This window comes from Tupaia chinensis, unplaced genomic scaffold (genome assembly GCF_000334495.1).
Source record: "Tupaia chinensis unplaced genomic scaffold, TupChi_1.0 Scaffold146584_1, whole genome shotgun sequence".
NCBI lineage: Eukaryota > Metazoa > Chordata > Mammalia > Scandentia > Tupaiidae > Tupaia > Tupaia belangeri.
The window spans coordinates 425,860-442,033 of record NW_006206439.1 but is presented as its reverse complement, the minus strand read 5'-3'; the positions used below and the strand labels follow the sequence as shown (position 1 = coordinate 442,033).

Below are 16,174 nucleotides of genomic sequence, written 5' to 3'. Positions count from 1 at the left end.
AGATTGAATGGGGGGGGGTGGGAGGAAGGTATGGAGGGCAACCATGGATGCCAGGGAAAAAGGGGGGGAAGGTGGGACATAGCAGAGGGTGGGGGATGGGGAATCAGGGATGGCAAGACAAAGGGCAAGGTATGCAGGACGTAAGAATTGGAAAATTATTTGCTGAGAACATATATGTGGATGTGCTTGATTGAGACAATGCACAGTGTATTTTGGATGGAAAATTCATTTGTGTGTTGTGATGGTGTAAAGTGAATTAATAAATAAAAAAAGAGAATGTATAATAAAAAAAAAATTGAAACATAATCTTTTCTCTCTTCCTGACTCCTCTAGCATTGGAACATATTTATGAACATTCTTATTTTGTGGCAGAATGTTTATTTACATAAGTTCAGTAATACAGTAGTGTCAGTTGCCGTGCATCAGAAATGGAATATTCTTACTCTCTGTGGTCTGGACGGTGCCCAGAGAAGATGCGCTCTACAGACTTCTCCGGGGAAGTCATTATGCAACTGAAACATTTTCATCAGATTTCCTCCGCTGTACCCTGAAGTGTATGAGGGATGATGTGCACTGCCAAGAAGTGTGGAATTCGATCCCAGCCTCCAGCTATCATCTGAATTTATGAAAATGAAGTCAAGGGGGAAAAGTCGCCAACGTGTCATGCCAGTCCGAAACTTTTCAAAGTTTTCAGATTGTACCAGAGCTGCTGAACAGTTAAAGAATAATCCACAGCCACGGCACAAGAGTTACCTGGAACAAGTACCCCTGAGGCAATTAGAGAAGTTATTCTGTGTTTTACCAGGTTATTTACGGGGCAGTGTTTGGCAGAAACAATGGGACAAATTAAACAGGAAACAGCTATTGATCCTGAGGAAGACCTGGACAAACTAGATGACAAGGAGCTTGCCAAAGGGAAGAGCATCGTGGACGAGCTTTTTGAGAAAAACCAGAAGAAGAAGGATGATCCAGATTTTGTGTATGACATTCTTTTTTTTTTTTTTGGAGAGGTTTTGCTTTTTCGCTATAGGGCGTGTGCGCTCGCCAGAAAGAGAAAGACAGATAGACAGAAAGCAAGAAATCACCCCCCAGAGGGGATGGTCACGCCGCAATCCCTTCTCCTCCATTCTCCTCTCGGGATCTTGGGCATGCACACACATGCACCCAGTGTGAGTTTTAAGCCACCGGGTCCAGGACGCGAACCGCGATCGACTACATGGGAGTCCAGCGACATAGCCATTACGCTAACTGCTGGTTCCCCAGATTTTGTGTATGACATTGAGGCTGAGTTCCCGCAGGATGAACAGCTGCCGTCCTATGGCTGGGACACAGAGTCGGCCGATGAGTTCTGATGCCCAGTGTTCAGAACCATGCTGGATTAGCAGAATGTCCGTGTTTATATGAAGAACATAGATCGAGTCTAGGCCAGTCTGTGATGAACACCAAATGTACATGTCGGGTCAGAATTGGGTTGGCCCATTTACTTTTCAAACCAGGACATTTAGAGTATTTGTTCTAAAGGTACATGAGGAATACAGGAAAAACAAAATATGGGAATCTGCCCTTTACAGAATTTGTACTCTCATTGGAAGATAAGTTTAAAAAAAAAAATGCATGGGACCAGTAGTTAGCGTAATGGCTATGTTGCTGGACTCCCATGTAGTCGACCGTGGTTTGAGTCCCGGACCCGGTGGCTTAAAACTCACACCGGGCGTGTGTGCGTGCGTGCCCAAGATCCCGAGAGGAGAATGGAGGAGAAGGGATTACAGCGTGGCCATCCCCCCTGGGGAGTGATTTCTCACTTTCTGTCTCTCTGTCTCTGTCTTACGAGCACACGTGCCCTATAGCAAGGACCTCTCCAAAAAAAAATTTTTTTTAATGTAAATAAACTGAAAAACTAATGGTATTAGGCAACAGAAAGATTAGACCTAGACACTTGCTAAAGACTTAACAAGAGCCTAGGTTAATGTGGGGTAGAATAGTCAGCGAAGACTTCCTTTTGGTGGACAGAGAGAACTAGGCCTGGTTCTTGAAATGCTGGTATTCAGATAGAAGCTTGAGTAGGATTCCAGGTGAGAGCAACTGGGAAGGGGGGAAAGAGGGTGATAAAGAGACAGGTAATGGATGTTTTTATTTGAGGAATAATAAGCAAGTTATATTGGTCATCGGGAAAGTGATGCATTTTTGCATAGAAAAACACATCATGACTTTCCCACCAACCTGATAGTTTAAGAAGAAGGGAGGGCATATAATTATTACCAGAGATTTATCTGACTGCATTATGTCTTTTTTTTTTTTTAATTTTCCTTTTTTTTTTTGGAGAGGTTTTTGCTATAGGGCGCGTGCGCTCACCAGATAGACAGAGAGAGACATAGAGACAGAAAGCGAGAAATCACCCCCCAGGGGGGATGGTCACGCTGCAATCCCTTCTCCATTCTCCTCTCGGGATCTTGGGCACGCACGCACACGCGCCCGGCATGAGTTTAAGCCGCCGGGTCTGGGACGCAAACCGCGGTCGACTACATGGGAGTCCAGTGACATAGCCATTACGCTAAGTGCTGGTCCCATGTCTGCATTATGTCTTTATGTGTATTTAACTGTTTAATGTATGTAGCTCTGGAGTAAAAGGGTGCCCCTGCGAAATGCCATGCAGCTGCATGTGAATGTGATTTGATGGACAGAGGAGAGTTCGAACCCTCCAGTATCAGGAAATACACACTAAAGACATTCTGAAACCCGGAACCTGTCCCATAAATAAGAGCTTTATTTGTAAATTGGGAAATCCACCCATAATAAATGAATCGATTGGTACTGCCAGATTAGGCCTGTTGGCAAGGTTTGATCTATAATGAGAAGATCTTGGTTTAATGAAGTTATCTGTGTACAGGTACATGTGTTCTTATTAATAAGTATAAATCCTGGTTTCTATAAGGAAGTTGATATTCATTAAACAAAACTGTAAACATTAAAAAAAAAAAGAAATTGAATTCTGATGGATCTTTGTGCAAATAACAGACCAATTTGAGACTAAACTTTTTTCTTTTTTTTGCAAATAAGTTAGAGAGGGAGAACAATGTTTCAGAAGAAAATTACAGTGCATTTGTCACTGGATTTTAGCTCCGTCCCTATTTTTAGTTTAATTAAGATCGTTCGTGAAACAAAATGTGAAAAGAAAAAGTTTAGTATGGGAGGGAGGGAGGAAAAAAGGAAGAAAAAAAGTGAAAGTACTTCCAATTGACAAAAAACTGAGAAGCTATTTGCTGAAAATAATGTATATAGTAATATCTTTGTCTTGACTGATACGTATAGTATTTATGGAGGAAAAAGAAATACGTACTGTGAAGATATATGTGACTAAATGTAAATTAAAAAGAAAAAATAAAAAGATGGAAACCAGCAGTTGGCGTAATGGCTATGTCGCTGGACTCCCACGTAGTCGACCGCGGTTTGAGTCCCGGACCTGGTGGCTTAAACTCCGCTTAAACTCCCACCGGGCACGTGTGCGTGCGTGCCCAAGATCCCGAGAGGAGAATGGAGGAGAAGGGATTTTGGTGTGGCCATCCCCCCTGGGAGGTGATTTCTCGCTTTCTGTCTCTCTGTCTTTCTCTGTCTGTCTGGCGAGCGCACGCGCCCTATAGCAAAAAAACCTCTCCAAAAAAAAAGAAGAAGAAAAGAAAAAAAAAAATTGGGGCTTGCTTCATAGATTGGTACTATTTGTTCTCCTGGCCGAAAATGGCCCTAAGTGCTCATTTTCGGAACACACACCTGTGTGTCAAAGTAGGCAGGACTTTAGATGTTTGTAGATGTCATGTGTGTGCAGGGGGCTGATTGAGGGTTTCAGCTGTGTGTGTAATCTTCGGTTTCTTCATTTGTGTGAAGAGAATGTGGCTGTTGTTGTCTTAGAATTTATACCTTTTTTTTCCTGGTTAATATTTTACAAAACAGAAGTGAAAGATATACACCTCCTTTTCTGTGCCGGGCACTGTGCTGGGTGCTTTATGGGGGGCTGTTTCAAGGCCTTGCCCTCAGGTGTCTCCCAATCTGGGGCAGAGGGCAGAGAAGGCAGCTTTTACCAGGGGGCTGGGTGGGCCAAGTGATGGAGACAGGCCCACTTGCAGGAAGGTGGTAAGAGGGAGCCGGACATCTGGGCTCGAATATCAGCACCGTGGCTTACTAGGTAACTTACGGGGTCTTTGAACTTCGGTTTCTTCAGCTGTGCCCAGCAGATGACGTAATGGTCATATCACTGGACTCCCACATAGCCGCGGTTCAAGTCCTGGACTTGGTGACTTAAAGCTCACGCCAGGCACATGTGTGTGCATGCTCAAAATCCTGAGAAGAGAAGGAAGAAGGGATTTGGCATGGCCATCCCCTATTGGGGGTGATTGCTCACTTTCTGTCTCTCTGTTTCTCTTTGTCTTTCCGGCAAGCACATGTGTGCCCTGCAACCCCCACCTTCCCTGATTATTGTGAGGTTGAGAAGACACAGAACAGAAGCTTAAAAAAAGAGTAGTTGTTATTTTATTTATTTATTTTTTTTAGAGGTTTTTGCTATAGGGCACATGCACTTGCCAGACAGACAGAGAGAGACAGAGAGATAGAAAGTGAGAAATCACCTTCCAGGGAAGATGGTCACGCCGCAATCCCTTCTCCTTCATTCTCCTCTCGGGATCTTGGGCACGCACACACACGCGCCCTGCGTGAGTTTTAAGCCACCGGGTCCAGGACGCAAATCACGGTCAACTACATGGGAGTCCAGCAACATAGCCATTACGCTATGCTGGTCCCAGTTGTTACTTTTTTATTTTTGCTATAGGGTGCATGTGCTCACTGGAGAGACAGAGAGAGACAGAGAGACAGAAAGCAGAAAATCACCCCCGCATGGGGGGGATGGCCACACCAGAATCCCTTTTCCTCCATTCTCCTTTAGGGATTTTGGGCACGCACATGCATACGGTGTGAGTTTCAAGCTGACAGATCCGGGACTTGAACCACAGCTGACTACATGGGAGTCCAACAACATAACCATTATGCCATCTGTTGGTCCCAGTAGTTGTTACTTTATTTATTTTATTTATTTTTATTTTTATTTTTTTGCTATAGGGCGTGTGCACTCGCTAGAAAGACAGAGAGAGACAGAGAGACAGAAAGCGAGAAATCACCACCCAGGGGGGATGGCCACATTGCAATCCCTTTTTCTCCATTCTCCTGTCGGGATCTTGGGCACACACGCACATGCACCCGGTGTGAGTTTAAGCTACCAGGTCCGGGACTCGAACCGCAGTCAGCTACATGGGAGTCCAGCGACATAGCCATTACGCTAACTGCTAACTGCTGGTCCCAGTTGTTATATTAAACAATAGGGTGAATAGGTCAGATCCAGATTCATCTCCCAAGCTTATGTTTACCTTTTTTTTTTTTTTTTTTAATTTACCAGAGTGTGTGTGCACTCACCAGAGAGAGAGAGAGAGAGAGAGAGAGGGAGGGAGAGAGAAAGCACCCTCAATGGGGCTTGGTCACAACATAATCCCTTCCAAAATAATGTATATAGTAATATCTTTGTCTTGACTGATACGTATAGTATTTATGGAGGAAAAAGAAATACGTACTGTGAAGATATATGTGACTAAATGTAAATTAAAAAGAAAAAATAAAAAGATGGAAACCAGCAGTTGGCGTAATGGCTATGTCGCTGGACTCCCACGTAGTCGACCGCGGTTTGAGTCCCGGACCTGGTGGCTTAAACTCCGCTTAAACTCCCACCGGGCACGTGTGCGTGCGTGCCCAAGATCCCGAGAGGAGAATGGAGGAGAAGGGATTTTGGTGTGGCCATCCCCCCTGGGAGGTGATTTCTCGCTTTCTGTCTCTCTGTCTTTCTCTGTCTGTCTGGCGAGCGCACGCGCCCTATAGCAAAAAAACCTCTCCAAAAAAAAAGAAGAAGAAAAGAAAAAAAAAAATTGGGGCTTGCTTCATAGATTGGTACTATTTGTTCTCCTGGCCGAAAATGGCCCTAAGTGCTCATTTTCGGAACACACACCTGTGTGTCAAAGTAGGCAGGACTTTAGATGTTTGTAGATGTCATGTGTGTGCAGGGGGCTGATTGAGGGTTTCAGCTGTGTGTGTAATCTTCGGTTTCTTCATTTGTGTGAAGAGAATGTGGCTGTTGTTGTCTTAGAATTTATACCTTTTTTTTCCTGGTTAATATTTTACAAAACAGAAGTGAAAGATATACACCTCCTTTTCTGTGCCGGGCACTGTGCTGGGTGCTTTATGGGGGGCTGTTTCAAGGCCTTGCCCTCAGGTGTCTCCCAATCTGGGGCAGAGGGCAGAGAAGGCAGCTTTTACCAGGGGGCTGGGTGGGCCAAGTGATGGAGACAGGCCCACTTGCAGGAAGGTGGTAAGAGGGAGCCGGACATCTGGGCTCGAATATCAGCACCGTGGCTTACTAGGTAACTTACGGGGTCTTTGAACTTCGGTTTCTTCAGCTGTGCCCAGCAGATGACGTAATGGTCATATCACTGGACTCCCACATAGCCGCGGTTCAAGTCCTGGACTTGGTGACTTAAAGCTCACGCCAGGCACATGTGTGTGCATGCTCAAAATCCTGAGAAGAGAAGGAAGAAGGGATTTGGCATGGCCATCCCCTATTGGGGGTGATTGCTCACTTTCTGTCTCTCTGTTTCTCTTTGTCTTTCCGGCAAGCACATGTGTGCCCTGCAACCCCCACCTTCCCTGATTATTGTGAGGTTGAGAAGACACAGAACAGAAGCTTAAAAAAAGAGTAGTTGTTATTTTATTTATTTATTTTTTTTAGAGGTTTTTGCTATAGGGCACATGCACTTGCCAGACAGACAGAGAGAGACAGAGAGATAGAAAGTGAGAAATCACCTTCCAGGGAAGATGGTCACGCCGCAATCCCTTCTCCTTCATTCTCCTCTCGGGATCTTGGGCACGCACACACACGCGCCCTGCGTGAGTTTTAAGCCACCGGGTCCAGGACGCAAATCACGGTCAACTACATGGGAGTCCAGCAACATAGCCATTACGCTATGCTGGTCCCAGTTGTTACTTTTTTATTTTTGCTATAGGGTGCATGTGCTCACTGGAGAGACAGAGAGAGACAGAGAGACAGAAAGCAGAAAATCACCCCCGCATGGGGGGGATGGCCACACCAGAATCCCTTTTCCTCCATTCTCCTTTAGGGATTTTGGGCACGCACATGCATACGGTGTGAGTTTCAAGCTGACAGATCCGGGACTTGAACCACAGCTGACTACATGGGAGTCCAACAACATAACCATTATGCCATCTGTTGGTCCCAGTAGTTGTTACTTTATTTATTTTATTTATTTTTATTTTTATTTTTTTGCTATAGGGCGTGTGCACTCGCTAGAAAGACAGAGAGAGACAGAGAGACAGAAAGCGAGAAATCACCACCCAGGGGGGATGGCCACATTGCAATCCCTTTTTCTCCATTCTCCTGTCGGGATCTTGGGCACACACGCACATGCACCCGGTGTGAGTTTAAGCTACCAGGTCCGGGACTCGAACCGCAGTCAGCTACATGGGAGTCCAGCGACATAGCCATTACGCTAACTGCTAACTGCTGGTCCCAGTTGTTATATTAAACAATAGGGTGAATAGGTCAGATCCAGATTCATCTCCCACCTTTATGTTTACCTTTTTTTTTTTTTTTTTTAATTTACCAGAGTGTGTGTGCACTCACCAGAGAGAGAGAGAGAGAGAGAGAGAGGGAGGGAGAGAGAAAGCACCCTCAATGGGGCTTGGTCACAACATAATCCCTTCCCCCTTTCTCCATCCTGTCGGGATTTGGGGCATGTATGCACATGCACCCAGTGTGTTTTCAAGGCCCTGGGTTTGGGATTTGAACCCTTTGGTCAACCACGCGGGAATCTGGCTCACTAGCCACTAGGCTGGCCCATCTCGTTTCTTTTTTCTTTTTTCTTACTATGGAAACTTCTGGAAACCAGCAGAAATAGAATAGCATTATCACTCCCCATGTACTCATCACCCAGCCTCAAGGTTTTCCAGCAGGGGGCCAATCTTATTCTATTAACCCCGTGCCCCGTTGTTTAAGCAAATCCCAGCCGTGGTACCATTTTGTCTGCCTTCCCCTGGACAGACTGTGATTGGGCTGCAGAACATCACCGCCTCCAGTCGCTACCTGCGAGTCATCCCACCCTCGACTCCGCACTTCGCTCTGGGATTGGGTGAGAACAGTAGAGGAGTCGTCTACACTGCCTCAGTTTTCCCCGGGTTTGCTGCCAGTTCCTGTCCTGCCTGGCCTTCAGCCACTCCCACCCTGTGTCCTGAGCTGAGGCCCACATCTCTCTCAGCGTCACCGGGGGTCCCTCCCACTCCCAGTGAGGTCTCAGTGTCCTGATGGCCACCCTGTCCTGACAACCCCTCTCTGGGCACTGGTTCTGCCCTGTCCCCTGCCTTTCGTGCTGACGCTGCCCTCAGTCAGGCCCTCCTCATGCCAGCCGGTCCTCCTGCGTTCATGTCAGAGTGTTTGTCTCAGGCATGTATGTGATCATGTCACCCCCCACTCAGGAATCTCGGCAGGCTCTCTGCTACCCAGGAACTGAAGCCCACACCATAGGGCCAGGCCTGAGACCATCTAAGCGTTCCAGGCAGGCCGTGTTGCTGCCCCTCAGGCCCTGGCATGCTCACCTGGAGTCCCTGTCCCCGCGTGCCTACACCCCTCGCATGCCCTGATGCGTCTCCATCAGCCCGGCCTTACCCAGGAAGGCTTTGACTCACAGAGTCAGCCCCAGCTATGCAGCAGCTGAGCCCAAACCCTGGTATCTGGCCGGTCCCCGGAGTCCTCATTGGTCACTTTTGTCATGCACAGGGATGTTCCCAGGGAAAGGTGGAATGGTGGCTCCTGGGATGACCTGCCAGTACATTGTCCAGTTTCTCCCCGACTGCCTTGGGGACTTCGACGATTTCCTCCTGGTCGAGACCCAGTCGGCCCACACGCTCATGGTCCCCTTGCAGGCCCGGAGGCCGCCCCCGGTGCTGACATGTGAGTGTGTGCTCCACCTGCGGGGGTTCAGCTAGGGCTGGCGAGGCCCCCCGAGGACGGCCTGCCTCTCGGGCTGCGTGTGGCAGCACACAGAGCTCAGCAGGGCAGGGCCTCCTGGGTGCTGAGGATGAGCCTGTTAGCAGCTTCTGCAGCTTCCACAGTGTCAGGCCCTGAGGCCCTGCTTGCTTTGGGATATCCCCAGTGGAGGGAGACTTCGGCAGGAGGGGAGGCCATCAGTGTAGGTCCTGCTGGCCTGTGGGCACCCCGAGAAGCCCTCTGTGACATCAAGTCTGGGACTGTGGGGGTGGCCTACTTGGAAAAGCTGTCTGGGTGTCTCGGTTACGAACTTCTTTTTTTTTTTTTTTTTTTGGAGAGGTTTTCGCTATAGGGCGCGTGTGCGCGCCAGACAGAGACATAGTGACAGAAAGCAAGAAATCACCCCCCAGGGGGGATGGTCACGCCGCAATCCCTTCTCCTCCATTCTCCTCTCAGGATCTTGGGCACGCACGCACATGCGCCCGGCGTGAGTTTTAAGCCACTGGGTCCGGGACTCAAACCGCGGTCGAATACATGGGAGTCCAGCACATAGCCATTACGCTAACTGCTGGTTCCCAGGTTATGAACTTCTTCAACTGGCACAGGCCAGAAGTTGGCCTCTGACCCTCCCTCACTGCTGCCACCACCCCCAGGGCCACGCGGGGTAGCTGTTGCTCAGGCATGAGTCCCGAGGGGACACTGACTCGCGACTCTAACCAGAGTGGATAGAGTCCTATGGCGCTGCGTCCATGTGGCCAGAAGCAGCTTGGCTGGACCCCGAGGGGGTCCAGGGGTCACGGCGTGTTCTCATCCATCCTCCCTGCTCAGGGTGCTGGGCTGGGGCCCCCAGTCCCTTCCATAGTGACCTCAGGAGAGCAACGACAGCAGGACCAGTCCAGAGTGATGCATCGTCTCTCTCACTCTCTTCTCCTGGGCTCCAGTGCCTCCCGTGTTGGACTGTGGCCACTGCCTCATCGGGGGAATAAAGGTGACCACTTTCATCTGCAAAAATGTGGGCCTCAGTGTCGGCAGGTTCTGCATCATGCCCAAAAAGAGCTGGCCACCGCTGAGTTTCAGGGTAAGTGATTGCAGATGCTCCCTGGCCACCGCTGAGTTTCAGGGTAAGTGATTGCAGATGCTCCCTGGAAACAGCAAATCCGTGGGTGGAAAGCAGCCCCCTGGAGCGGCTGGCCAGAGTGTGCCTAAGATGGGAAACATGCAGAAAGCAGAACGGTATAAGTCCCCAGTCAACCACCGCAACCCAGGGGAGAGCAAATGCGTGCAGAGACCAGCACTGCGGTTCTGGTCCTGGCGCTAATACCTGCACGAGCCTGGGCGAGCCGAAGCCCCTCCCTTGTCCTCTAAGGATGTGTGTGCACGTGTGTGCGTGCGTGTCCAAGATCCTGAGAGGAGAATGGAGGAGAAGGGATTGCGGCATGGTCATTCCCCCTTGGGGGGGGATTTCCTGCTCTCTGTCTCTCTGTCTGTCTCTGTCTTTCTGGCAAGCACACACACCTTGTAGCAAAAACCTCTCCAAAAAATAAAAATAAAAAGGCAGGGTTTCACATACAAATGTGTGCTGGCAGTCTCTGAAAAATGGAAAGCTATGCACCCCCAGCCAGGGTGCACCGTGAGCCTGGTGGCTGGGCAGGAGGCAGGGCCCATGCACTCTGCCCCACTCGCCTGGCTCCACTGCTCCCCAGAGCAGCCCAGCACTGGCACCACCCTGCTCTCGCCATTACGTCCCTCATCACAGAGCTATCTCTCTGTACCCGTTTGTCCAGAAAACATGTGCTAGGTCAACAGGACTACACGTTCCAGGATCACGTTTCACTCGTTTCTGTGAGCCCCCTGCCAGGGGCTTGTAGGCATGGGATGTGTCCCTGGCATGCAGAGTGGCTTTCTGCGTCGGCACTGGGGCTGCAGCTCAGCTAAGAAGCTGGTGGCCATCCTCATGACGCAAGAGCTGACAGCAGAGGCTGGGCTGGGGCTGGAGGGAGATGCATACAGCGTCCCTTGCAGCAGGGAAAGGACAGTGTTTTGAGGGCCCAGGGAAAGGCCTTCTCAGCTCACCTCCTTGGAGGGGCCTTCTCCCATGCCTCCCTCCTTGTACCCTAAGAACCTGGCAGTGTATTTCGTGTACCTCCTGCCAGCAGTTGGCTCTTTATGGACGCCCTAGGACTGACTTGCTTCACCTTCAGAACCGCACTGGGTGCCTGGTGAAAGCTGAATGAATGCTTGCTGAATGAAGGAGCCTCCGTTTCTTCATTAACGTAGACGGAATGCGCGTGTGGGAAAACCAGCCCCCTGGAGCGGCTGGCCAGAGTGTGCCTAAGATGGGAAACATGCAGAAAGCAGAACGGTATAAGTCCCCAGTCAACCACCGCAACCCAGGGGAGAGCAAATGCGTGCAGAGACCAGCACTGCGGTTCTGGTCCTGGCGCTAATACCTGCACGAGCCTGGGCGAGCCGAAGCCCCTCCCTTGTCCTCTAAGGATGTGTGTGCACGTGTGTGCGTGCGTGTCCAAGATCCTGAGAGGAGAATGGAGGAGAAGGGATTGCGGCATGGTCATTCCCCCTTGGGGGGTGATTTCCTGCTCTCTGTCTCTCTGTCTGTCTCTGTCTTTCTGGCAAGCACACACACCTTGTAGCAAAAACCTCTCCAAAAAATAAAAATAAAAAGGCAGGGTTTCACATACAAATGTGTGCTGGCAGTCTCTGAAAAATGGAAAGCTATGCACCCCCAGCCAGGGTGCACCGTGAGCCTGGTGGCTGGGCAGGAGGCAGGGCCCATGCACTCTGCCCCACTCGCCTGGCTCCACTGCTCCCCAGAGCAGCCCAGCACTGGCACCACCCTGCTCTCGCCATTACGTCCCTCATCACAGAGCTATCTCTCTGTACCCGTTTGTCCAGAAAACATGTGCTAGGTCAACAGGACTACACGTTCCAGGATCACGTTTCACTCGTTTCTGTGAGCCCCCTGCCAGGGGCTTGTAGGCATGGGATGTGTCCCTGGCATGCAGAGTGGCTTTCTGCGTCGGCACTGGGGCTGCAGCTCAGCTAAGAAGCTGGTGGCCATCCTCATGACGCAAGAGCTGACAGCAGAGGCTGGGCTGGGGCTGGAGGGAGATGCATACAGCGTCCCTTGCAGCAGGGAAAGGACAGTGTTTTGAGGGCCCAGGGAAAGGCCTTCTCAGCTCACCTCCTTGGAGGGGCCTTCTCCCATGCCTCCCTCCTTGTACCCTAAGAACCTGGCAGTGTATTTCGTGTACCTCCTGCCAGCAGTTGGCTCTTTATGGACGCCCTAGGACTGACTTGCTTCACCTTCAGAACCGCACTGGGTGCCTGGTGAAAGCTGAATGAATGCTTGCTGAATGAAGGAGCCTCCGTTTCTTCATTAACGTAGACGGAATGCGTGATCCTTCAGTCACGGGAGTGCAGGCTGAGTGCTGGCAGGAGCGAAGTATGTCCTCTGAGCTCTGGCTTGCACAGTCTCTTCCCGACCATCGCGTGATCTTCTGCTTCTCTTTAAGGCTGTGGCAACCGTCGGCTTTGTTGAGCAACCTCCCTTTGGAATCATGCCGTCGGTGTTCGAGCTGGCTCCAGGGCTTGCCACGTTAGTGGAGGTAGGTAATTCGCTGTGGGCGTCTCCCTTACCTCCTGGGGGGTCTGTCACGGTCTTTTCTCAGCTGCTTGTGTGACGGCACCTGCCTCTGTGTTTCCATGAGCTAAGTGCCCGCTCCTGCCCCAGATCCCAGCCTTCGTGGTTCTGGGGAGCTGCGCGTTCTTGCACCGTGTAGGGCGGGAATGCTGAGCTCTCACGCAGAGCAAATGTCAACAGCCCTAGAACTTCTGCCCCAACATCGCCTGTCCACACCATTAGCCAGGGGTTGACCAAGGTCTTCCCTCAGTGTTCAGTCTCTCTTGGGCCCTTCCTCCCTCACCCAACGCCATCTGGTGTCAAGATCACAGAAGTGGATTCGTTTTAGCTCACCCTGTCCCATCAGTTCACACGGTCAGCAAAGGCCACTTTCTGGAAGCCACATTCTGAAGCCCTGCAGAAGCTCCCAGAGGTCTGGCCCCTGGCTGTAGGCTCCTCCTTTTCTCTTGGGTGCCTTCGACTGTCCCCTTTAGCTCCTCATGCTGCTCAGTGGTCCCCAGAAGTGACTGAGAATGCTGGTGCTTCTCGCCCCTATCGCTCCGCACCGCCACCCTCCCTGGCTCCCAGCTGTCCCTGACTGGGGGTGGGGACTGTGCAGACGTGCTCAGCCTTCCTCCCTGGCCCGTTGAGGAAAGCACTCATTCAGGAATGAAAACTGTTTGGTCTCCGAGGCTGGCTTTGGCCTGCTCCATGACAGCAGGCAGTGAGGGGCAGGAGCCAGCGATTCTCAAAGACCTGTGCATGTTGCAGTCACCTCTGAAACCAGGAAGCGCATGTGCGCTGAGCCCACCTTGAAGTTAGGAGTTCATGCGTCTGGGGTGTGGCGCGAGTTCCCCAGGTGGTACCCCACGTCTGACAGCTGCCGCCGAAAGCATCTTTGCCGTGAGATCAGGAAGGCTTCCTTCCGCTGGCTGCTTCGAGTCTTGTTCTGGAGCCCTAGGGTGTGGCTCTCTTGTTCATGTCTGTGCCGATATTTAAAATAAATGTAATTTTTTTCTCTGGAAAATAAAAGAAGACAGAGAACTGGTCAATGGGTCTGTAAAGAAACGCTCAACATCATTAATCGTCAGGGAAATGTCAGTTAAAACCACAATGAGATGTCACCAGATTCCTACTAGACTGTCTTATCAAAACAACCAATGATCTCAAGTGTTGGCAAGCCTTTCAAAAGGAAGCCCGGGAACATTTTTGGTGGGAATATAAATCAGTATAGCCATTATATAAAGCAATAGGGAGGGACCAGCAGACATTGTAATGGTTACATTGCTGGACTCCCACATGACTGACCGCAGTTCGAGTCCCAGACCCAGAGATTTGAAACTCATGTGGGGCATGTGTGTGTGTGTGTGTGTGTGTGTGTGTGTGTGCCCAAAAATTCCAAGAGGGGAATGGAGGAGAAGGGATTGTGGCATGGCCATCCCCTCTTAGGGGACGATATCGCATTTTCTCTCTGTCTCTCCAGTGAGTGTACATGCCTTCTAGCCAAAAAAAAAAAAAAAAAACTCTGTCTCTCAAAAAATAAAAAATAAAAAGCAATTTGGAAGTTCCTTAAAGAATTAAAAATAGAACTATTGCATGATTCAGCAATCCCCCTACTGGGTATATATCCAAAGGAAGTGAATCTGTATGTCAAAAAGATATCTGTACTTCCGGGACCAGCAGTTAGCATAATGGCTATGTCGCTGAACTCCCATGTAGACTACCGCGGTTCGAGTACCGGACCCGGTCGCTTAAACTCACACTGGGCACGTGTGCATGCGTGTCCAAGATCCCGAGAGGAGAATGGAGGAGAAGGGATTGTGGTGTGGCCATCTCCCTGGGGGGTGATTTCTTGCTTTCTCTCTCTGTCTCTCTGTCTTTCTGGCAAGCACACGCACCCTGTGGCAAAAACCTCTCAAAAAAAAAAAAAAGTTATCTGTACGTCCATGTTCATTATGCCTTATTCACAAGAACAAAGATATGGGACCAACCTAAATGTCCACTAATGGGTGGGTGAAGAAAACGTGGGGTGTATACACAATGGGATATTAGTCAGCCTTACAGAAGAAGGAAATTCTGTCCTTTGCAACAACAAGGATGAACCTAAAGGACAATCTGTCAAACGGAATAAACCAGGCGCAGAAAGACCATATGGTCCACTTACATGTGGAATCTTTAAAAGTCACACTCATAGAAGCACAGAGTAGAATCATGGTCAGTGGGCTGGCAGTGGGGGAAAATAGAAAAAAACTTCATTGCATTTTTTTTTTTTTTTGAGAGGTTTTCACTATAGGGCGCGTGCGCTCACCAGACAGACAGAGACATAGAGACAGAAAGCGAGAAATCACGCTGCAATCCCTTCTCCTCCATTCTCCTCTCGGGATCTTGGGCACGCACGCACACGCGCCCGGCGTGAGTTTCAAGCCACCGAGTCCGGGACTCGAACCACGGTCGACTACGTGGGAGTCCAGCAACATAACCTCTACACCGTCTGCTGGTCCCATCATTTACATTTAAAAAAAAAAAAAAAAAAAGAAGAAGAATTTATTTAATTAATTACATTTGTTGTTATTATTTTTTAGTTTGACCAGAAAGAGAGAAAGGGAAAGCAAGTCCAGGGCTAGAACTGCAGTTGGCCATGTGAGAGTCTAGTGCCTTAACCACCATGCCACCTGCCAGCCTTTATCATTCACATTTTTTAAATTGTGCACGAGGCTCCTTGCTATTTGTTTGTGAGCCATCTGTAGAGGGGTCTCTGTGCAATTTCTCTCCATTTCCTTCCATCCTGCTCTCCCAGGTCTTGTTCCTGCCGACGAGCCTAGGACAGGCCAGGCAGACCTTCGTCATCGTGTGCGACAACTGCCAGATAAAGGAGTTGGCGATCGTAGGTAGGTTTGCGGTCCTCCCAGGGGCAGGCCTGCAGTGCATGCCTCGGCTCAGTCACTGCAGGGTGTGGACAGCGGCACGGCTGCACCCTCTCTGTGTTTCTGAGGGCACGCTCTGGCCTCCAGGTACCAAGGTCTCCTTCTGGGCCCTTCACTCTGGCCAGACCTTGGGGACTGCCACTGTGGGCTCTGAGACAGCCTTCTAGTGACAGCCACATGGGAACCTTAGGTGAACGCTCACTGTTTCACTCTGAAACGCCCTTTGCTGTCGTCTGGGGAATTGCCAATGATGTCACCTCTAGGTTTCCAGGCAGGAGGCACGTCCTGTCGAAGGGCCCCAAGATGGCGCCCTGAGTCTTCCTTCCTCTCCGCCCCACAATCCTCCTTGCGTCTCACTCAGCGGGCCTTCGCTGAGGTTGTCAAAATCACCATTTGGTTCGTGAATCTGTGTAACAGCCCCCCTCCCATTCCTTCCCACAACTCCAGGAACTGTGGTCAAGACTAGCTGCAGGGGGGAACCAGCAGTTAGCGTAATGGCTATGTCGCTGGACTCCCACGTAGTCG

The 16,174-nt window shown here is 50.0% G+C and overlaps 1 protein-coding gene across 1 annotated transcript in view; it reads left to right on the top strand.

Annotated features, from left to right (window-relative positions):
* Window positions 1-16,174, top strand: part of DLEC1 (DLEC1 cilia and flagella associated protein) — a 65,629-nt gene that overhangs the window by 19,257 nt on the left and 30,198 nt on the right. Inside the window, exons 7-11 of the mRNA XM_014584348.2 lie at window positions 8,144-8,231; window positions 8,876-9,049; window positions 10,027-10,163; window positions 12,619-12,711; window positions 15,523-15,613. Coding sequence (XP_014439834.1) covers window positions 8,144-8,231; window positions 8,876-9,049; window positions 10,027-10,163; window positions 12,619-12,711; window positions 15,523-15,613 — 583 coding nt within the window. The remainder of the gene's footprint in view (window positions 1-8,143; window positions 8,232-8,875; window positions 9,050-10,026; window positions 10,164-12,618; window positions 12,712-15,522; window positions 15,614-16,174) is intronic.